The sequence below is a fragment of the Haemorhous mexicanus genome, chromosome 3, assembly GCF_027477595.1.
Source record: "Haemorhous mexicanus isolate bHaeMex1 chromosome 3, bHaeMex1.pri, whole genome shotgun sequence".
NCBI lineage: Eukaryota > Metazoa > Chordata > Aves > Passeriformes > Fringillidae > Haemorhous > Haemorhous mexicanus.
The window spans coordinates 2495517-2518796 of NC_082343.1; the positions used below are offsets into that span (position 1 = coordinate 2495517).

General features: G+C 40.0%; 1 protein-coding gene across 1 annotated transcript in view; it reads right to left on the reverse strand.

Annotated features, from left to right (window-relative positions):
* The window catches only part of LOC132325891 (protocadherin Fat 4-like), a 38037-nt gene extending 15111 nt beyond the window's left edge, over positions 1 to 22926 (reverse strand). The window contains exons 1-25 of the mRNA XM_059843443.1: positions 22156 to 22926; positions 20624 to 20695; positions 18391 to 18551; positions 17253 to 17297; positions 16826 to 16924; positions 16410 to 16499; positions 15655 to 15765; positions 14888 to 15004; positions 13756 to 13843; positions 13092 to 13201; positions 12690 to 12863; positions 12108 to 12236; positions 11691 to 11846; positions 10718 to 10898; positions 9647 to 9780; positions 7675 to 8619; positions 6561 to 6686; positions 6168 to 6425; positions 5780 to 5878; positions 5506 to 5678; positions 4414 to 4562; positions 3192 to 3499; positions 2320 to 2589; positions 1014 to 1151; positions 5 to 221 (exon numbers count right to left, since the gene is read on the reverse strand). Coding sequence (XP_059699426.1) covers positions 5 to 221; positions 1014 to 1151; positions 2320 to 2589; positions 3192 to 3499; positions 4414 to 4562; positions 5506 to 5678; positions 5780 to 5878; positions 6168 to 6425; positions 6561 to 6686; positions 7675 to 8619; positions 9647 to 9780; positions 10718 to 10898; positions 11691 to 11846; positions 12108 to 12236; positions 12690 to 12863; positions 13092 to 13201; positions 13756 to 13843; positions 14888 to 15004; positions 15655 to 15765; positions 16410 to 16499; positions 16826 to 16924; positions 17253 to 17297; positions 18391 to 18551; positions 20624 to 20695; positions 22156 to 22225 — 4420 coding nt within the window. The 5' untranslated portion in view covers positions 22226 to 22926. The remainder of the gene's footprint in view (positions 1 to 4; positions 222 to 1013; positions 1152 to 2319; positions 2590 to 3191; positions 3500 to 4413; positions 4563 to 5505; positions 5679 to 5779; positions 5879 to 6167; positions 6426 to 6560; positions 6687 to 7674; positions 8620 to 9646; positions 9781 to 10717; positions 10899 to 11690; positions 11847 to 12107; positions 12237 to 12689; positions 12864 to 13091; positions 13202 to 13755; positions 13844 to 14887; positions 15005 to 15654; positions 15766 to 16409; positions 16500 to 16825; positions 16925 to 17252; positions 17298 to 18390; positions 18552 to 20623; positions 20696 to 22155) is intronic.
* Positions 22927 to 23280: the final 354 nt, after the last annotated feature.

Genomic DNA, 23280 nt, shown 5'->3' on the forward strand with positions numbered 1-23280 from the left:
CTACCTGTAATGTTTGCTGTGTCCTGGAGATGTGGCTCTCCAGGATTGAAAGCTTTCAGAATAAACATGTACTGGGATTGACTTTCGTAGTCCAGAGGTTGAAGGGTTGCAATATCTCCAGAAAGTTCTCCAACATGAAATGAAGTTGTCTCTCCAGTTATGGTGTAATGAATGATGGCATTGTACCCTATGTCTGCATCTGTGGCTTCTGCACTCAAAATCTAAAATAAAAGGGAAAAAAAGTCAGCAACAAAAGGTTTAGAGCAGGACAAAGAGAGTGGCAAAACATGCCCACAAGACTGGCATTGACCCACAGAGTGTTTGCTGACTGAATTACTCATTCCTTGATTAGTTGCACTGCTGGAATTGTGGCCCAGCTGGTGGCAGAGCAGCCACAGACTGTCAGGTGCCACCTCTCCCCTTGACTCCTGCAAACCTCTAGGGCACATTGCAAGGCAGATATGGAGCCAGAAGTAGATGCACTGGGAGCTGCCCAGGGAAGTTGGGATGCCCCATCCCTGGAAGTGTTCAAGGCCAGGCTGGATGGAGCTCTGAGCAGCCTGCTCTTAGAGAAAGGTGTCCCTGCCCATGGCTGAGGGCTTGGAACAAGATGATCTTTAATGGCCCTTCCAATCCAAACCATTCCATGATTCTAAGACAGGAAACTTAAGAACAGAGGGATGCTGGACTAATGCACAGCACCTACAGCACAAACCATCTTTAAAACATGTTGCCCACAGATCCAGTGAAAGCTCAGTCTGTGCAGTGTGGAATCACTGCTGAGGACAAGAGGGAAAGGGGGAGCAGCTCTCACTCTCTGTGGGAGTTTTAGGAGGAATCAGTGGGACAGGTACTCTCTGTCATACAAACCAAACACGCTGTGTGATTCCACAGGCCCCACCAACTAAAAAATGATGTTCACCAATGCACAGCCAGGAGAGGTTACTGTCCCTTCCAGGTGCCCAGAGAGAAAACAAGTGCAGAAGAGGCTGTTTATTCTCAGTGCATCTCACCACATGTGGAGGCTCATTCTCCCTCACAGACACGGAGTAGGATTTTTGGGGGAGCACTGGTGGGTTGTCATTCACATCTTCCACAGTGAGGCTCAGAACTAAGCTTGCAGATTGTGCTGGCTTGCCAGAGTCAGTGGCCTGTGAAGGAACAACTTGTCATTAAAAACAGCATTACTTTGATACAAATTTACTCTGCCACTTCAATTTTCCTCCAAAAATTGAGAGTTTTTGCCTCTGAAGTCTTTCTGCTGGACCAGTTATCCCTCAGTGACACCTCTCTACCCTGTGCTTGGTTAGTTGCCACATCTTCCTGCAGCTGGATCCTCACCCCATCACATGCTCTGCCTCTCATTAACAATTAATCAAAAGCTCAAGCCTGGATGCAGATCAAGCAGGTCATGTGATCAGATGTGGCACAAATCAACACAAGACTGTGATGTACAGATAGCTGGGCTGTGGTAGCTGAAAGAATGAGGAAATCCCTTGCATTTTGAGGGTTTAAAGTGCCAAAATAGCAAGTTGGGAAAAGCATCCAGTATGTGGCAAATTCACACTCAGTTTTACACTGCTCCAACACCTGCCATAGAAAATTCTCATCTGTAGGTACATATGCACAGCTTTCAATTAGTCTTATAAAGTGTCCACTTTTATTAACTTGAATTTTTTCTGAAGACACTGCTCCATTTTTAATATGTCTCCTCTATATCTTCCACAAGCTCTCTGGCCTGTAAAAATGTCCTTCAAATATATTTGTACTTGATGGAACAAACAAATATATTTGTCAGGCCTGGAACACTTCTTTGTATGCACAGTAATTGATCTGATTAGTAGCAGTAAAAATCCATGAAATCAGCTAGAATAAATAGATGACCTCATGGAGGTTGAGTGAAAGTTTATGCTTTTTCTTTTTAACTTGAAAAATCTGATTTCAGGTATTTGTTTAAAAGATCTAAGGACATATATTTTGGAAGATGAAAAAAAAAAAAAAGGGAAAGGGACAAATAACATGGATTGCAAGGCAGCTGTATGGTCAACAATGGACCCAGGAATGCTTTGCAGACGTCACAGTCAGCTGTTGTGTGACTGTGACCTTTAAAATTTAGGGCTCACAAGTCATTTATTCACTAATACCAACTTACAGAGCAGAAAACAGAGCTCTGCATACAAAACATAAGGAACAGTCAAAACTCATGCATGAATTCAAATGGAATTCTGTAACATTCAGTGGTTTTCTTGTGATGGTTCAGTATTTCCTCTTTATTGATGCTGAGAATTGTGTGAATTTGCATCAAATTTTTCAACTTACAATTATTTTCAATTCATAACTGTCCATCACTTCTCTGTCTAAGGGTCTTTTTGTCATCAGCTTGCCAGTAGAACTGTTAATATGGAATGTTCCAGCAAAATCATCTTGCAGAGAGTAGCTGATAAGTGCATTGTCTCCTACATCCAGATCAGTAGCAGAAAATGTGCCCAAGTCTAGACCAGCTGCATTCTCAGGAGCTGATAACTGAGTTTGGATCCATGCTGAGAAGACTGGAGGGTTGTCATTGATGTCTTCAACTCTCACAGTTACCTATATTGAAAAAAAGAAACAAAAGGAGAAAAAGACACAAATTTGAGCTGTAGAAGCTGTATCCAAAGGAGAATTTTGATTTATTTTAGTCCATGGAAGCCTATAGGAAAAGAAAACAACCAAGGAACAAAACCCAAAGGGAACAGAAAACAACTTCAGTATTTCTCAGCATTTGAGCATTTTCACAACCTCTGAATTTTTAATCTTTTAAAATTCTCAGCTGCAAGATAACATATATGTAAGATAACACTCTCTAACTGGAAGAGATGCACAGAACTAATAACCTGGGGCTCTTTGGCTCATCTGCCTCATGCATGTGACAGAACCATGCACAGAACCAGTTTTGGTGTTAATCAGTTTCTCTGGTTATGAGTTGTTCATAAGGAGCTCTCAGGGAGTGACACAATCTGTGAAGCTGACAATATCTCCAGATGGTAATATCTCCTCAGGATATAAAAAAAAGGGAAATTAAATAGAAGGCTCTCAAAGCTTCACATTTGCATGACAGAAGACACTTATCTGGATTTTGCTTGATTGTTAATATTTTTAAAAGATATTTCATATTCCTTGATAAAAAATATTTTGAAATGCATATTCCATACCAAAGCAACAGCTGTGTTGGGTGGCACCAGGGAATCCACAGCTTGCACAAGGATGCTGTACAGGTCTCCCTCCTCCCTGTCCAGCAGCACCAGGGCCACGATGTCGCCTTGGTCCCCGATGGAGAACTTGTCCCAGTGGGATTTCAGGGAGTACCCAACCTGCACAGCTATGCTGCCAGTCAGAGCCTTCACAGAGCCCACTGCAGTCCCTGGGGCTTTGTCTTCCTCAATGCTGAACTTGTAGCTGGAGCTCTCAAAAGTCAGCCCAAAGCTGGTGTCATCTACCAGCAAGTAGAGAGTAACAGAGGCTGAGGAGAGAAAGCAAATGAAAATAGAGAAGTCACTGCTCAAATCATCATGATCTGTGCTCTGGTTCCTTAAGCTCTTGAGGAACCAGTACAAACTGATAGAAATTATCACACAGGAAAGGGAAATGATAAGAAAAAAGAAACCAATAGTAATAAGGATTAATATGCAGCACTAAACGTGATGCTTTTACACCTAGTTGATTTTCCAAGTTTCCCTGATTACAGAAGTGTTGCTTCAGCCTGACAGGAGAGCAAGGATCACCAGTCTGGAGCTAATGGGATGTGCAGGTGTTTCACACTGCTTAAAAACCTGCCCCTTGATTGCTTTGTAACAAGAGAGGAGGGATGTACATAAACCCACGAGTGTGATTTCTGTTGTGACCACTTGTCCTGTTTTAAGGAAATCAGTCGTTTTCTCCCGTTCATGATAAATAAAGTTAACCTCCAAAAAACACATGAAAAACTTACAAAAATTACTACATGATTAAATATTTTTTGAGGAACAGAAACTCAGTTGAGGGTGATTTGCCAGCTTCTGATTGTTTAAATGTTTCTAATTTTAGGAAGATAAAGGAAAACAGAAAAAGAAACACGTCAACAATATTATTTGAATACTTCTTTTTAGAGTGACTACAGCTGTGGAGTCTTGGGTTTTGTACCATAAGGACAACTGCAGTAGATGAATTTTAAAGAATTATTTCTAACCAGGGTTACTAAACCCAAGTTTTCTGTTAATATGATCAGCATGGAGGAGATCAGAAAGTAAAAAGCAAATATTCATCATTGTTCATATGTCACTTTATTTTTTGCTAGATTCAGTTTGATTGACAGCAATGGGATTAATTTCAAATTTAAATGTTTGCAAGGCTTATGTTTATGTGGGAAAAGACAAAAGGGTAAAAAAGATGGTATACCACTTGAGGTAAGCTGAGGAACTCCATGATCAGTGGCAACAACTGTCAGTGTAACAACTGTGTCAGCTGTGATGTGCTCCAGGTTATTGCTGAGAGAGATTTCTCCAGTGCCATTATTTATATGGAAATCATCAGAATGGTTCATGAGGCTGAGTAAGGAGCAATCAGGAGAGCATTCATATTAATGACCTTGGAAGTGCCATCTACTTACTGCTACCTCTGCAAGGAGCACTCAACAGACAATATTTGCCTATTGATAAAGAGCAGCTTTTAATTGCTGTCTTTAGCCTAAAATATATTGGCCTTTTCTTTCCAAGTAAGTCTTCCCTCATGAAAAGGTGCAGCATTCATGCCTTCAGTTCCCATTACAACCCAGGGCTTTGATGCTTCCACCAGGAGAAGGCAGATCCTGCACACTCAGCTGCATCTTCAGCAGTGGAAGAAGCCCAAGTGACATTCATCTGAAGACCTGCTAATTCCTGGCCTTCTATGACCCCTCCCAGATAATTGGATTGCTCCCAAGTGATGTGGTTTAGGTAGAATGCTATCTCATAGTTAAAAATAACCTCTTCCAAGGCAGTAGTTCTAAACCTCCACAAGTTTACTGCTCGTTCATTTGTCCTTCTCAATCTATATTTTTCATGTCAAGGTATCCTGGTATTTTCCATGATTTAGGGCTCACAGAAATATCTTTCTCCACTGATTTTTTTTCTATGCATAGTGCATTAAGGAAGTTATTTTCTCATCTTCTCCTCCGAGCAAGCAGAAGATATGTAAAAAGATTCAGAGATTCATTTACTTCCTACCCAGACACTCCAATGTGTTATTCAGAATTTCAGAAACTGAACCAAATCTTGGCTGTGGGTTTTCGTTGCCAGTTTACCATTTGTTTGTTCCCTCTTATGACATAATCATGATTTGATAAGCTCTGAAACACCCAATAATGACTGTCCTTCTTCCTAAGTATAGGAACCATAACTGATTATAGCACTTGTGAAATATTTATGAAGAGATCTTATCCTTCTCAAGACCAATGAAAGTACCTTTCTGTGTCTGTCACAACAGGTACTTATTAACCTGTCAGAAACGTACCTGTATGAAATGACAGCGTTGTTCCCAAGGTCAGGGTCGGTGGCAGACACTGCCAGGACAGCCTGTCCCTCCTTGGCTGCTGCCACAGGGACGCTGGCTGAGTACTGTGCCCTTGTGAACTGAGGGGGGTTGTCGTTCACATCCAACACCCGAATGCTGACGTGTGTGAAGTTCTGGGGTGGGGCAGGAGACAACCGAGATTCAGAGAGTGCACAGGCACTTAGGTGTACAAATAAAAGGCAGCAATGGTAAAGCATAACCTGCTACTCCTTACCTGCCTCAGAGGCACTCCGTTATCAGATGCCAGCAGGAGCAGCTCATACTTGTCTTTACTTTCTCGGTCGACAGAGCCAGTAACCAAAATGGTTCCGTCCTAGAGAAGGCAGTGGTTCAATACACAGTTCATCTTGTACACTGAAGTCTCAGAAGGGATGAGGGATTGAAATAATCTGTTCTCCTTTGGGCTAGTTCACATTCCAAGGAATGTCTTGTTTTTTTTGAATATCAATGTAGATTTCCAACCTACAGGTCACGGGCTGGTTGTGATGTGCTCTAGAATGGTACTGCCTACTCTTTTTTACCTGATGTATATCTTACCTATGCCAAGTCACTTCATGAACAGAAAGATGTAAATCTTGTTTTCAGCATACCCAAAGCCTTACCTGCTGGATGCTGTATGGATTATCCCCATCCTCAGCTGACAAGTAATAAGTAATTCGTGCATTCTCTCCCTCATCCAAATCAGTAGCAGTCACGTGTCCAATTCTAGTGGCATTATTCAACGTGTATTCCCCTTCCAGAGCCTCAAAACTGTATGGCTGATTCTGAAACTCAGGGTTGTTATCATTGACATCCAGAACAGTGATGTGGAACAAGGCACTTGAATTAAGCCCATTTATTATATTATCAACTGCCCATACCTGACAAAGTAAGAAAAAAAAAGTCATTTTAGTTGACTGTGTTATCATTTTTAACCTCTTATAAAGATATAAAAAGGCACTCAAGGGAATGAAGTAGAGATGAGCCAAAGCTGCAGAGTCTCTCCCCAAATTTACTTGTAAAGTGAATGCAGATGTAGTCTCCCTGTCCAGTTCTGTGTCATTCCTTAATGAGAGTGTTCCAGGGAAATCCACAGTAAATGAAGTGCTGCTGAGAATAAAGTATCCCTGAGAAAAGCCAGCCTAAAAAGAAAACATTGTTCATGTAAGTTTAAAATTATTAAGATTTAAGGTCAACAAATAATCTTATTCATACCAATACCTGACCTTTTAATAGGACTTCTCATTACATAAGCACAAGTGATTTTCCAGGTTTAATAAATGAAATCCTGCACCCTGAACTATTGGAATAGACTTCTTTGGCAAACAGGAACTGGGCTATGTGAAAGCACTTATGGGCTTCCCTGTATGGGTCCTACACATTCTCTTTCCCTAAAGCTCTCCAAGACACATCCCTGTGATGGAAAGGGCAGCAAAACAGTTCAGTGAAGTATGAACCAAGCATTTATGCTGCTCTAAAACTGACATGAGCAAGAATAATATTGCAAATCAGAAATCTCTTCCACCAAAGCATCTTCCCAGTGCCACAGATATATGCAAAATATATAAAACAAGGGGAGAAAGAAACCACTTGTTATAAAGCAGGGGGAAATTTTGTAATTTCCTATTATATAAGAAACAACTCTATCAGGGTTACAAATTGCCTCTTGCTCTGACTAAGCTGAGACTAAAGGTAAGTTTATCAAGTTAATTTATCAAACAACATTCAATCAGAAGCTATTATTGGTGTAATAATATATAATCAATTCTCTGTCTGGTATAATAATAGATAATCTATTCTCTGCTGTGATGCATGCCTCTCATATGCACATTAACAGAAGCAAACACCACTCCCTGTCCTGGGTCACGTATGCAGTGGGAGAGAAGCTCTCCCCATCTTCTCTGATACAGCCACAAAACTATTTTGTACAAGGTCTTAACTTTCTTGGGTTGGGAAGGTTTACTGTAGGCTCCAGAGAAAGCAAGACAAAGTTTTCATGAACCAAAACATACTTAGTGCCAACCATTTAAGAAATCTCATTTTGCCCACCTATTGCTATGCTTTTTTGCAGGTTAATAGAGAAAAACATGTCATTTTGATTTATCAGGATGAGATTCATGTGGTACCAACCTCGTCCTTGTCAGCAACACTGAAGGTGTAGACAGGACTCCCCTTCAGATGGTTCTCAAACACAGATACATCATAAGCTGCCTGACTGAATTCTGGTGGGTTATCATTGACATCTTCTACATGAACAACAACAAGTGTTTCAGTGCTCAGAGCTGGCTGACCTCCATCTGATGCTTGCACTTTCACTTCAAATTCCTTTACAGTTTCATAGTCCAGCTGCTGGCTCAGGCTGAGCTGGCCGGTGCTTGGGTTGACAAGGAACACCGGGGAGGAGGTTTGAGGTCGCTGCTCAATGATTCGGTACGTCACAAGGGCGTTGGCCCCAGCATCCCTGTCTGTAGCAGACAGTGTCAGCAGGACACTTCCCAGCTCCTGGTCTTCAGGGACCTTCAGTTCATACCTGCTTGATGAGAAGAGCGGGGCGTTGTCGTTCTCGTCATCGATGACGAGGGTCAGGTTGAGCGCTGTAGATCGCGCGGGTTGGCCTTGGTCACTGGCAATCACAGTTAAGTTATAGAAGCCTTCTTCTTCTCTGTCCAGCACCTTTTGCAGGAAAATGAATCCTGAACTGTCAATATCCATCTTTCCTTCTCCACCCTTCAGGGTGTAAACCACTAATCCGTTGAAGCCCTCATCCACGTCCGTGGCCGACACGCCGGTGACGTTGGTCCCTGCTGGCGTGTTCTCCACGATGGCAACGGTGGTGGTGTTGGGTGTACCAAACACAGGGCTGTTATCATTGACATCTGTAACTCTGATAAACACTGTGGCATAGTCAGCAGCGCTTCCATCTGACAGGGAAATATTGAGAGTGTGACTTTTCTGGGATTCGTAGTCCAGTTTGGTTTTGGTTGAGATGACTCCTTTCTCATCGATGGCAAATGAAGTAGATTCTGTCAGCACCCGAAACTCTGCTTTGTCGGGATTTAAAACATCATACTGGACCTGTGTAAGATACAGCACATCGTCAATAAATGAATTAAAACACACAAACCACTGTCTGAAAAAGAATAGCTGTTTTAACTATGTCCAGACTCATTTTATGGTTGATATTGTGGATCAATATCAACTTATGGTTGATACTGTATCCTCTTTTTACTGTATCCTCTTTTTACTGTATCCTCTTTTTACTCTTTTAATGAATTTTCATTCAGATACTTCTTAACTTCCCAGATTGTTTAAAAGAAGTAAAGATCAAGCCTCAATATACATAAAAATGCAGAGAGGACTGCATTTTTTACTGTGAATATGTATAACACAGAATAAAAATAACAGACTGCACTTTAACCTTTGGTTCTGCTTTTCTTTACAGGAAAAAAGGGGGAATTAACTCAAGATGTCTATAAATCAAAACACTAAACCTTCTGACTGCTTTGATATGAAGCCTCCCATGTGTGTTCAGACCTTCATCCAGGAAGGAATTATCATGGTGCATTCTGGTGCTCTGCTTGTCTGAGCTTTTTTTGTTTTTGATCAAAATGAAGAGCAAGTTCCAGAGCCTTCTTTGAAAATGCCTTTATGGCATTCCTCTGGTGGGAATTCTCATATCATGTCACAGGGTTTTAGGCTTATCACCAAGGGAATATTGCCTATCCCAGGCTTTGAGCCACTAAGCCCTTTGAAGGTTTAGTCAACAGAGGGCTATGCACAAAAGTTTACTTTCTCAAGCAATTCAGGGGTTCATTTTATTTGATTTGGAGAGCTGCTTTGGGGTTTGTTTTTTTTTAATGCTAAATGGTAGCAGATGATGTTTAAATATTTGCAGAGGTTTAACTGGAAGCAAACCCACCTTTGTGGGTGATAAGCTTCATCTGAGGGATGTACTGCGTGCGAAGCTTGTTATGTAGAACACACAGTATCTAGTTCTCCATAACTCAGGGAGATTTGGATATTCAGAGCACATCCATTACAAAATTGGGATTTTCTTAGAGCTGCCCTGTCCTATACAGAGATAGAACAGAGTTCTTCTTACCTGTGCTACTTCAACAGGAGGAACCAGCTCTTCTTCCACAGACACATTGTATGTTTTCTGAGTAAACTGTGGTCTGGAATCTCCAAATGCATTGATTTCTACTGACACTGATGAACTTCTTGGAGTGATCCCACCTGCAAGGAAAAGGAAACAATTTCTCAGCAGATGCACAAAATACCTACTGACCCCCCCCAAAATACACTTTTCTATGGGTACTGCTTTTTTTTTAATATTTAATCCTTGGTGCTGCTGTTATGGTAGTGCCTCAGAGGTCCTCACCAAGACCACAGACAAAGGATGGACTGAGCAATCCCTTTTGTATCCATATTCCCCACAAGACCTATTTTATCCATGTGACCCTAAATTTGAAGACAAAGAGCTCATATTGACCAAATAATGGAAAAATCACAAGGCTGAAAACCACTTTGTATTCTCTTTATACCAGGAGTGGGATGCCATTCCCAGCTTACATTTATTTCTGCCCTTATTCAGGTCATGAATGTTCACTGAGTTCTCTGTTATTCTTTTAAAACAAAGAAACCCCCAATAACTGTGGCTAATGAAATGCTGTTCATCCTAAAAATGGACTTTGCATTTCCATTTTACCCACAAGGATGTGCAAATAATGACCAAATTACTCAGCACATTTTACTTTCCTTTTACTCCTTATTGACTGATGAGAGAGTTTTATATGTCTGACTTCTGCCTGAATTTCTGCTTCCTGTGCTATGCAACACCAGTCAGTAAGTTAAAGGAAGATAGGATTATATATATATATATATATATATAAGACATATATGTTATTTCACCTGTTCTTCCCACAGCCATAAAAAAACCCAGATTTGCTATAATGCCATCAGCAGGAACAGTTTTACCAGAGATGCAGAAATTACTTTGGATAAATAAGACAGTTTCTTACCTTCAACAAACAAGAGCTGATAAAATACATGGTATTATTCAAACAAAGCCTGTGAACCTATTTGACAGCATTCCTTCAAGTACAAAATCAAACAAAACCAAAACTCATCACCAGGAATAGCTGTGTTGACCAGTACTAAAATCTTCTCTTACCATCAGTAGCTGTTATCCACAAGACAAACTTCTTATGCTGGTCGATTTTTAATGGGATTACTGTTTTTAAACTGATTTGTCCTGTGGCTGTATCCAATTCAAAGTGTCCATCTTCATTGCCACCAGCTAAGATGAAGCTTATCTCTCCATTTATGCCATCATCTGGATCAGTAGCAGTAACCTGGAGAAAAAAATTATTTATTTTACTCTAAGTTCTGTGCTTTCATCAAATTTTCTCCCATTTTAGATGTACAGGAAAATCAGGTAAATATTGCTGCAGTTAATTGCTGACTGTCCACTTCCTATGTAATTCCTGGGTTAAACCTCAGGAACAAAAGTTTGCTCTTGGATGCACACACATGATATCATTCCAGCAGCACAAGCAATATCCTGCTCCTGTGGAACTCGTGAATTACACCAGGTTTGTATCTCAGAGAATTGGTTTCATAACAATTCCAAAGGCACTGGAGGCAGATTGTTCAAGAGATTTCATCAGGAGCCTTGAAATCTGAACATCTGTATGAGCATTGATAGTGACTCTCTACAGCTCTTAACTCCTATTTCCTGTTTTATTTGGTTAACTGGTTTACTATGTTGGAAAAAGTTTATTGGATCTATAAATTATCCCTAATGCTCCAGCCTTCAGCAGCCCTTCAAAAATGTTGAGCCCTTACTGGAGTTCCTGGACTCTAACAGCATTCAGTTTTTATTAAACACTTTACAACTAAATTCAAGAATCTTATTTCCTGTCATATATTTGTGGAGTTAAAGCTGGTGCACAGTACTGGAATAAAAATCCTTTATAATTTATTCCCCCATCTGGGATGTGATTAAAATATCCAGGACACTGTTTCTGAACTGAGAGCTGTTCCAAAAAGATTCCCTACTCAACAGAACTGCTTCACAGGTTTAAGCAAGGACTCATGCATGCATTCCACCCAAAAATGCCATTTTTGCTCAGTATTTGTAGTACCTGAAGAAGAGCCATTCCTGCAGTCATGTTGAGGAAAATGTCTCGCCTGTATGGTGTGTCTGTAAAGGTTGGGCTGTTGTCATTCTCATCCAGCAGCACTATGTTGATAGGAGAGCTCACATTTTGGTGAGGTGGCAAATGATCTCTAGCACTGACCTGCAAAAACAATGCAGTGAGAAGACTGGTGTCCAAAGGAGTGTTGTGGAAGCAGTAAAAAGGATGAATGAGAACTACAAGCTGAGGAAGCTGTCTCAGCAGTGGTATTTCCCTCCAGATAGCATTGCTGCCAAAGTCTGGATTTGTTTCTTCTATTAAGCTGCTGATCCCTACTCAAGGTTCAGCCTCCTGCCAGGACAGATCAGGTCTCACCTGCTGGCCTCAGGTTACCTTGGACAGGAGCAGGCTTGTTGTTAATACCTGTAGGTGAATAGAGGGCACTCTCTCCCTGTCCAGCAGCGTGGAGTTGCTCACAGTGAGGATCCCAGCTGGACTCAGCTGGAAGGGACTGTCACCTGGAGTGAGGCTGAGCGTTCCCTGGAAGCCTCCCTGCAAACAGGAAACATTTGTCATTAAACAGGACAACCACTGAGCTGCTCCCTTAGGATGCTTCCTTCTTCTTTTCCACATGGAGAAGATGAAATCTCCAGTTTAATTGAGATTACAGTTCCAAAAAAAATCCAAAATTAAAAAAGAAGCAAACAACATGGAAGAAATAAGAGGCTGAGAATGACTCGCAGCTTTGCGCTCATTTTGCACTTGCACACTTCCAGATTTGGGACCTTATGCAAACCAGAGGAGTTCCAAAGAGAGACAACATTTATTCTTTGTCTGCAGTGCTCTACCCCTTAAAGAAGTGAAACTAAGTTTGCTTTGTTTAAGCATATTTAGGCAGTCAGAAGGAAACATTCTATTCACAATAGCTGTATAACACAAATGCACTTTATATTTTATTTCAGAAGTGCAGCACTCGTAGCAGCCATAAAACCATCATCTTTTTACCTCATCTGTGTCAGTAGCTGTTATTTGAAGAACTTCCATCCCATTTGGGAAATTTTCTGGGAGTGAGACATCATAACTTGCTTGTGACAGTACTGGAGCATTGTCATTTTCATCTCCAATAGTAACCAGAACTACTGCATCAGCTGTTTTGAAAATCTTGTCTTGCTGAGCTGCCTAGAAAACAGAGTTTACAGCTGTAAATTCCATGCCCTGATAACAACAAGCTAAACACAAGGACATGCCAACTGCATATTTATCATTAATTACTTTTTCCTTTATTTTGATTTTTGAATGGCAGGATGGAGCCTTGAGATCAATGACTATGAGAAACGCTGTTAGCAGCAACTTGGATTTACAGATTATTTTCTGAAATTGAGACTAAAATACCAAAACAATCTCTACCTGAATGCCCACCACGAGGTTTGGACATATTTCTCTGTCAAATGAGGTCTTGACTTCCAACACTCCAGCATCATTGATTGAAAAGCTGTTGTTATAGGCTGGGGGGTTCACTGAAAAGCAACAAATTGGGAAGGGTTAATGAGAATGAACCAGAACTGGAAGTCTGGTCCTTTGTATAAGTGTTAACTTCTCAGCCACAGGAAAAAGGAACATGAAAGGCTGTTTTTCCAACACTCTGTCCTCAAAACAAGTCCTGGAAAATACACTCACACTTCAAGGGTCTCAAATTAAGCATTTCATAAACTTCTGGCAATTTCTTCAGGAGGAGGAACAGCTCCTGATGGAATTCTCTCTCTAGATAGTCCTGAATGGAAATTCTTTGATCAAACTGAAGCCTCTAGAGTGGCTTACACTTGAAATCAGGAATTGATTTTTGCTCCTTGGCAGGAGGGTAAGAACAATCAAACATTTAGAAGTAGCTGGACCCCACAATAATGACTGAGATCAGGCTGATTTAGCTGAAGGAGCAGCTCTGCAGTGAAGCTGTGGGCATTTCAAGACATCTGAATGGACCCTGCTCTTCCTTATCATTCCCTCCAGTAACAGATAAATGAATCATCCTGAATTGCTGTGTCAATGTCTAGAAGAAAATAAAGGCTCTTACCCAGCTTGATGCTGTAAATTATTTTTTCATTAATACCTTTGTCTCCATCTTGAGCCAAGACCTCTGGGAGAACAGCCAGAGGACCCACCTAGAAAACATACATTAACCTGAATATCTTGGAAAAAAACCCACACATTAACTTGAAATCTTTCCTTAGGTAAGTCACAGTTTTGATTAAAGAAACAAGAAACATGTATTTAATCAATGTGATGCAGAAAAAAAATTATTTCTTTGCCATTCCTTCATTTCTCCTCATTTTTCAGAGGAGAATGATAACCAAGATACTCAATGGATACATTGTGTTTAAGAAACACCAGATTATGAAGCTGCAGTCACAGATGGAATTTATGTTAAGAACATTGATTATTTCAGTTCCACTCCTCTCCTGGAAAACAACACACAAGTCTATACTGCAGCCCATAGAAAAACAGTAATTTAAAAGATAAAAACATTTTAGAAGGGCTAAAATTATTCCTTTCAGAGAATTAGAGATGAACTGCTAACAAAAGGAACACTGGAGGTCTAACACTAAAAGTCTGTGTGATTTGAAATACTTTAACAGGAAGATAATGCCATAGAAATAGGGATAATAATGAACCTTTTTAATTTTAGTGGGTTACACTGATAAAACTATACTGTTATTTTTTTTCAGAATACATACAGAAACCTGAGTCAAACAAATACATTTCACCAAGAAATCTCTATTCTGTATAGAAAAAAAAAGTTGCAAAAGTAATATAGACCATGGATTGCCATTCAGATCCTTATTTTTGCTTACCTGATTGCAATGCTGTATGAAGGAATTACACTAATTAAAACTAATTTCAGGACTGATGGACAGCCAGTTGCCCTTTGAATTTTACATTAAAAGCTCTCTTAAATCAGGAATATTTTTTTTTAATTTTTCCCCCCAAAATACAAAATGCTGTGTTTCTATCACAGAAAATTCTGTGCTTCATATAATACACAGCCTGTTTATCTGGTAGTTGGAGATCTACAGCTGATATCTTTTTCACTGGTCAGCACAGAGGAAAGCAGCTCCATCCATCTGAAGCTGCTCAGGGAGGAAGAATCCTTGGAAGAAAAGCCCTCTGGATAAGGATAACAGCAGCATTCAGAGAAGAGCTTTTACCTGGTTTTCAGTGATAGTCCCACTATATGTGGATTGACTGAAATAGGGGTTCAATGTATCATAATCTTCCACATTAATTATTAATGGTGCAGTGGCACTCTGGGTTCCAAATTTTTCCTGCATCCCAAGGGAAAGAAGAAAATAAAAACAATAGCGTTGGAAAAAAAATCTCAGTGGAAAATATAGCAGAATATTATTATATATATTGCAGTATTTTTAACCTGAGAACACTCAGTCTGTCAGATTAATCCAGTTCTAAGAACAAAACTATCCACAGGTAATCTTCCTTTAGTTTCTCATTTTCTATCAGGCACGTAGAATGTAGAATAAAACATTTGCTACAGCTGTACTATTTGCTAGGTACCACAATAATCCTAGCAGAACTATTTATTTTTAGTTCTAAAAGGAAATGAAGGCAAATACATACTCAAATCTCAAAAAAAACCAAACAAAAAACCTGGTAAGATGCAACAAAAATTTGAGAGATCTGCCAGAATGAGTAGGTGAATATGTGTTACAGTAGTGGAGAATGAATATGTACAGTATTTATACTTAGAAAAATACAGAAAGAAACTTGGGCTGGTATTTGATGGCTAAAATATTAACAATGTGTACTTTGTCTCCAGTATAAACCAAGTTGCAGACACAACTTTTAGGTTGGGAACTCCCAAAGCTGTAAATTTATATAAACTGGGATGATGTGAAAGAAAGGAACTATCATTGTAGAACTATTGTGGGTCTCATTCTTCTTTTAATTTGCATCATACCTTTGCTTGGACTGTTAAATTGAAAAAGTTGACCTCGTTGTAATCCAGTGGTTTTCTCACCATGACGTTTCCATCTCCTTCCCTTATAGAAAAGTAATCAGAGTTTGGGCCCTATTAAATGAATAAATCAAATATTTTATATTATTAATGATGAAATACATTTTATTTTCCCTTTTTTTTCACCTTTCCCATTGGACTATTTTCATAAAGGAATGTCTCAACCACCACCAATGGAAAGAAAAAGGCTGATCCTCCTCCACACATGTCAGTGCCAACAGAATTTCTATCTGATTTATCTTATCCTATGGCACACAGGGGAATGGCATCAGCTTCCCTTCACCAGCTATAAAAGGAGCAGAGACAAGCTCAGATGTGAAGATTTCCACAGCAGATATCTACATTTAGTTGAGCTGATCTTACTTCAGTTGGCTTGAGGACTGGAGACTGACAGCAAATCAGACATAAACTTTAAAAAGAGGGGAAACAGCTCTCCCTCCTGCTACTGCAGAGAGCCACTGAGCTCCTTAGCTGTAGCTGAAGAGTGCCATAAATCATTCCACAAATGTTAAGAAACAAGATTCAGGCCTCACTGCCTGCCAGGCTGATCCTGTGGTATAATTTGAAAGGTCTCTTGGATGTTTTGCAGATTTTTAATCTTCACAGTGCAAGGGAGCACGCTGGGATCATGCCCCAGGCTATGGATCTGTGAAATTCAAACTGGTGTTCACAGTTCCAAACTAACAAAGGGCACTCACCCAAAGGCTGTAAGTAAGGATGCTGAATTCTGGTGAAATGTCCTTATCCTCAGCTTCCACTTTTACAACCGTGGAATTAATTCCAGCTACCTAAGAGGAAATAAAGGTCATCAAATCAGGAACTCAGTCACAAGCCCCCATCCACACCCTTCCCAACTTGGGGCAGGAAAGTTGTGCCACCTGCTTAGCAAATCACCTGCTGTTGCCATTTTTGGCTGGGAAGGTTTCTCCATCACCCCACTCCCCCAGCTGTATGTGCAGCCCAGCCTTTCCTTATCACACCCACGGGATGTGGCGGATAAGTCCCACAAGGGCGCACGTGAGGAACTGATCTCAGTGTGCTCACATTAGAAGCTCCCCAAAAAGTAATTTAAAAATATCCCAGGAAAAAAGTATCAGCATTTGCCAGAACCCACCTCTGACACTGAAGCACTGTAATTAGCTCGTTGGAATTTGGGAGCATTGTCGTTTACATCTATCAATTTTACATTCCGTCCGTTCTCTATCTCATCAGTCTTGGCAGTGGAAGAAATGACAACAGTGAGGTGGCAGCATTCTGCTAACATTTAATTTCATCTAGAATGAGATCCTCAAAGAGACCCCCTTTCATTAAACTACCATTTAGAATTAGACTACCATTCCTAAAATTAACTTTTTAAAGTTTACCTCAGTTTTCTGTGAACAAAAACACTCCTTTCAATCAGCAGACTTCAACAGGTTATCTTCTACCAGGGACTCTGAATTCCCTGCATCATAGCTTTCAATTAAATAGTATTGCAGAAAATAATCATTTGCATTAAATTAGACAATAAATACAGTTGGTAAAGCATGGTTTGTACTCACTGTTCCAATCCTTTGGCAAACAATAGAATACCAGATCATATCACCCTGAAATTGAACAAACAAGCCAATAAATAATATAATTGATGAACTAATAATATGATTAGCAAAGATCATTTTTGCCAAAATTATACAAAATTACTTCTAGTACTTGAATCCTCAGGTGTGCTGTACCAAAACACTCTGCTTAAAATTAACACTTTGTAATTACTTTGTTCTGTATTATAAGGTTTACTGGACTGCCATTCCTCTACTACTGATACCCACCTAGCCAGACCCCTCCATCCCTCTGTATCTGACTGCTCTCCCCCAAAAAGCAGTTGACAGAGAATACAGGAGAACATGTGCAAGAGGCATAAAAAGTGTTTTAATCCATTTGGGAAATATTCAAATGAGAAATGCAAATGTAAAAAAAAATAAATAAATACAAGGTATATTTTCATGCATTACAAACACTGATTGTAACAGTGTTTTTTGCAATATGCCTGGTCCAGGTCTGTCAGGTACAGTGCTTCTCTGAGTGTCCAAAACACAAATCTAGTGCTACTCTGAAACAGCACTTTATAATAACTTGTATAATAACTCTCTATTTACTCTGCAGGACTACACCATTTTCATATTCAGAGGCAACTTCAGCCAGGCAAAACACTGATATTGCTTTCTAAATTCCTGGTAATCCTCCAGAGCAAGAACTGCCCAGGAAGAAGGATCCATCCCTATGTGCATCAAAAATCCATAAATCCATTAGGGAGTGAAGTGCTTGTGATTCAGGATTACCTTCTACCAAGTTACATCTGCTCAATCTCACTTTGGTGAAATGACTCATGCTCCTGAGAGGGGAGTTGTAAGGCAGTGGCACCCCTCACAGTGCATGTTTACAGCTCTCAGTACAATACACAACTAGGGAAGAGTCTGTCTGGCTGTCAGATGACAGGAAAGTTTACTTATAGGAAACTGAAGACATTTATCAGATGTTAGTGAGTGGTAGATACTGAATTCTATTCAGACAAATCACTTTTTTGAAATACCAACCTGTATTTTGAGAGAATGAACAATTAAAGTGCATTATCTGAATGCTATTTCTTTTTCACTTGTCAAGAAAACTTTTCTCTCTAGGCTTTATATGCAGTAAAAATAATACCTCAATAGCCTCAACATCCAGTGCCTTTCTGGTTCTCACAGTTGCATTGCTAGATTGAGAATCAGTTATCAGCTCTACATAATCCAAGTGTTCAGGGAATACAAATTCTTGTAATTTCAGATTCACATTGGGTGGGATATCTGTAATCCATTCTATAACACCTGTAAGAGAAAATGGAACAAAATTAGATGGCTTTATGGAAATGAAATCCATGGGTTCATGTCATATGTATTGATAACTTGATTTCTGGTGAATTTTGGTTGCATTTTATATGATTTTGGCACTTTTAGTTAAACTGTAAGATCTGTTAAAGTCCCCTTAAGTACCCTGCACAAGTATATTGATGTGTTTTTAAAACCACACAAACCATTTTTTCCAATATGTACACACATTATATCCATAATTAAAAACCTTGGCATAATTTACACCTAAATTTCTATCATTTTTTTGAAAATAGCTTTATGCTGCAAAACTTTTTTTTTCCCCACGTTTACTGTGAAAATGTAATCAAAGTCAGCCAAAGTCATTGAGAGGCTGCATGGGGTCAGTTTCAGTATTTTCCAAACACAAGGGACTTTGATATATTTTAGCTGCATCTATCAGGCACTAGAATCCAGTGTGAATCTGGATTCAGGTGGAAAGTGGGTGGCCTTTCCCTTAATGTTTTCCTGTTTTTACAGGACACAAACAGAAAAGGCTGCAACCTTCAAATCAATTCTTATGAGATTTTCTACAATCATGCACTTAGGAGCTATCCTCCTGAAAATAGGAGGACTTGTTATGTGTAGTGATCAGGATTCCTGTTAGACTGACTGTGCACTACTTGCTTGGTTAAATACCAAATCTGTTTGAAATTGCTTTAGAAAGGTATCCTTTACACCACCCAGCATGGTGTTACTAGCAATTTTATTAAAGAAAGTTCCCTCACTCACATCATCAAGACATTTGTGTTTATGTAATCCTACTTATCTTCTCATGGAACACATTATCTGGATTGCAAACCCATAATCCCTTCTCCTTTCCAAAGTCTTCCCTGAACAGCCCAAATATTTTCCATGACCTTCAGGAAACTTCCAAGCTGTGTTTCTTCCTTATCCAGTAGTTTTGTACCCCATCACTACTAGTTTAGGTTAGTAAATGCTTTCTGCAACAGTCCCATCTCTAATCTCCATGCACAGCCCTGTGCTCTTGGTCTCCAGGTGTTTCAGGAATACAACCTCATCTTCTTCCAGCAGCAGGGAGTGTCTGGAATGCTGTCAGCCAGCAGCCCAGAGACACTGGATTTTATTTGTGTGTGAGGACAAAGTGCAGTGAGCTGACAGCAAGCAGGGCTGGGTCTCAGGGGCACAGCTTTGTGTGGTGCCACCCTGCTGGGTGCTGTGCTGAAAACCCTCCAGGAAAACAAAATCCAGCTTTGCCTGCTGCCATAGGCTGTCCAGTCCTTCATGCAGAGATGGATACATCCAGCCAAGAAGTATCAAGCAGCTGCCTAGGAAACAGCATTCCCTCCAGAGGAGAAAGCCAAAAAAAGAAGTAATGGGGAAAAATTAAAGCTGATTAGCCCTCTTGCTTATTCATCAGATATGCCAGCAGATTCATTCACACATACAATGCACACAGAAGGCCAGAGTTCTTGCTGGCTGATTAAAAATCAAATGGAATCAGAGTGAAATGTAGTTATCTTCCTTTCCAACTCCATGCAGGAGTTAGACACAGCAGCTAAGTTTCCACAACTCAAAAAGAAATGTTTCAATAGTGATTGTAAAAAAAATCACTGTTCTGGATCACATTTGTTTTCTGTATATTGTTGAAAGTCAGAGCAGTGAAGTTTGCCTGTGGACAGTCAGCACGAGACTCTAAGGGTTATGACATATCCCAAAGGGAAGGCTTTGGCCATAACTTAATGCTTTGCCTTGTAAAACTGCTGGATATCCATTAAGGACATCCAATACTGGCTGACAAGGTGAACTGAGAACATTTTCTGCACTCGTTTTCTTTCCCACTGATGTGTCTATTCGGACAATGAAATCCTTGGATCAGGGAATTTGGGGGGTTATATTTATTCCACTGTATTTATTTATTCCACAGGATTTCATGTAGGCAGCTGCTGCCATGGGCACTGCTGTAAATCAATTAATAATACAGGCTCACTATAAAATCCACTGCCTATGTGAGGCAATAAAGTGCATTTGGGAGGAGATCAGACAGCTCTAGGTTAGAATCCTGATTTTACCTGTATATTCATCCAAAAAGCTTGAGAGCACCAGTGGATTTGGTGGTACATCACAGTTGATAGTTGTGATTTCTAAAAAGAAACAGAAATGTTCATGTACAAAGAACACAGAGGGACTGTGTCCAGAAATAGAAGAAGGTAAATAAGCTGATGCTATGTAAACCCAGATGCACACAAGAGTTCAAATTAAGCTCCCAGACATTTATCATGGTGGCACCTTGAAGGGTTTACAGCAATACCTGACAGGGAGTAGGCAAACATTGGTGTCCTGGAGCCAGTCTAGGACTTTACTGCCTGACAGGAGTGACTCACTGCTCAATAGTGTCCTGATGAACCATTTGTGGAAATCGTAATCGAAACTGCTCTTGTACCTTGGCCCTGGAATTGCTTTCTGCTCCCCAGACAACTACAAACACAAAGCTACTCCCCACAGAAATGGTAGCAAGAATCCAGGAGCTTTTGACCTAAAATTTACTCTCCTTAAACTTTTAGAGAAGGAGCCCTTGGGGAGTATATTTTTTGTTCATGAGAAGTGGCTTTCCTAAATGGCTTCTTGTACCTCAGTCACCTCTCTACATTTTCTCTGTGTGACAGAAGTGACAGACTTTTTGTTTTAATCATTAATATCTGCACACTATACACACAAAAATCCAAAAATCTACTAAAGCTTTCCCCTCTTCCCTGACTAGACTTCAGCAGCAAAGCTTCCAGAGGGCAATCCATGCTCCTACAGATACCTGTGCAACTCCTGTGGTCTTTATGTGGGTTTGCACCAATGCTAAGAATGTCCCTGCTCCTTATCCTTGCCATCCTAATGGATACTCAAAGGGACATTTGGTATAAACAAGTAGTGGGCTGCTTTCCCCTGGCTAGGGTAGGTGCCTTCATATCTGCATCACTTTATATGATCTCATTTATAAGTGAGCAGATTTCTACACAAGTCACTGAATAGAATCCTAATGACTACTTCTAGTCAGCAGCTGCTGGTTTTAGGTTTAATTCACCACCTCCATCTCTGAGTATGCTAAAGCCTAGGCTCTGGAGCAGTGAAAAAGATAAAAATTTGGCAGTTTTCACTTTCAGGAAGCCTCAATACATCAAACAGAACTTTTAGTGAAGTACTTATCACTGTGAATAGCAGAAGTAACAATATTAACTACTTCAATCTAATTTAGCTGAGCAGCAGCAGCAAGGAATGCAACAGATTCCAACTTTAAAATTTTCCATCTTCAGACTCAGCTTCAGCCTAGGTATTTAAATTATAGACTACTGCAGATATAAAATAAACAAACCCCCCAAAGTTAAAGAAAACTTGTAAAAACCCTTGTATATACAAGAGCATGGTCTTCACCTGTCACTCAGTCCCTGAAAGCCCAAACACCACTTCCAAGGGCACCAAGATTGCTTGTTTAGAAATTATTTTATCAATAAATCAAAGCATTTGACATTTCTAGGTTTGTGACCCGTATGAATTTAACAAATTTAATTTTGTTCCATTTCAATAAAAGCAGTATAAACATAACAATACTCACTTTGTGCATCGAGACAGAGGAACACAACCCAGCCAACCACGGCGAAAACCAGAGCTCTGGAGAGAGCCATGGGCACTGCAGCAGAAATATCCAACTCAAGGCAAAACCAGGTGGTTGTTTCTCATATAGAAGGCTAGCAAAGAATCATTTCATTTGCCATATCACAGGTTAGTTATTATCCTGACAAATGCTTCACCAAGAACAGGGCAAAAGAATGGAATGAGGCTCTAAGAGCACCTCACAAATTATATAATGTGCTTATCATCTTCAGATTGTGAGATCAAAGTCCTTCTGGGCAATAAAAAATAAACCAACAAGGAAACCCACATCTGTGCTGTGACACAAAATGTGACAAGGGCATTTTTATTGTAACTTTCCAACTGAGAATAAATGAGCAAGGTGTCCTGGCCATTGTGAGAGAAATGCACATATTCCCTGGGAAAGGAAATTGATGGGGTGTGTCAAGAGGCAAAGGGACCAGCACTGCTCCTTCTGATCACAGTGATGGCAGAGTATCTTCACATAACTCTGTTCCACAAGGAATAAATCCAGAACTCCTGTTTGAAAACTGGTTACTATTTGATGTGATGAAAGCAGACACCTCTGAAGCATGTCTAGTATTTTACAGATATTACACACTGGAAATAAGTTCAGCAGGCAGCTAAAATATTTTACCTCAATGAAGTTACTTAAAAAAACCCAACCAAAACCACCAATAGTTTAGGCTTGTAGAGAACTTCAAAGACTACAAACTACATGATTGAAAGTATCACTTGCAGGTAAATATACCTTAAATTAGAAGGAGCAACTGAATACATAGCAGGGAAACTGCTGCCAGCCCAAGGTCTTTCTGTGCCAGCATGTTCAGTCATTGTGGACACTAAAGTAATTACTGTAGGCTGAATGAGAACACAAAATACAATAGAACTGCATAAAACAACTAAAAATAAAATTACCATTATGCTGTCCTAGCCTTGAATAAATGAAATGTGGGAGCAACTCGAGCAGAAGCAATTAAAGAAATACTAAAAGAAGTTCAAGCATGGGAACCATGTTTTTTGAACAAAGGCCACATGCAGCAGTGATTATGCCTTCAGTGGTGTTATTTATTGCTGGTGCCAATCT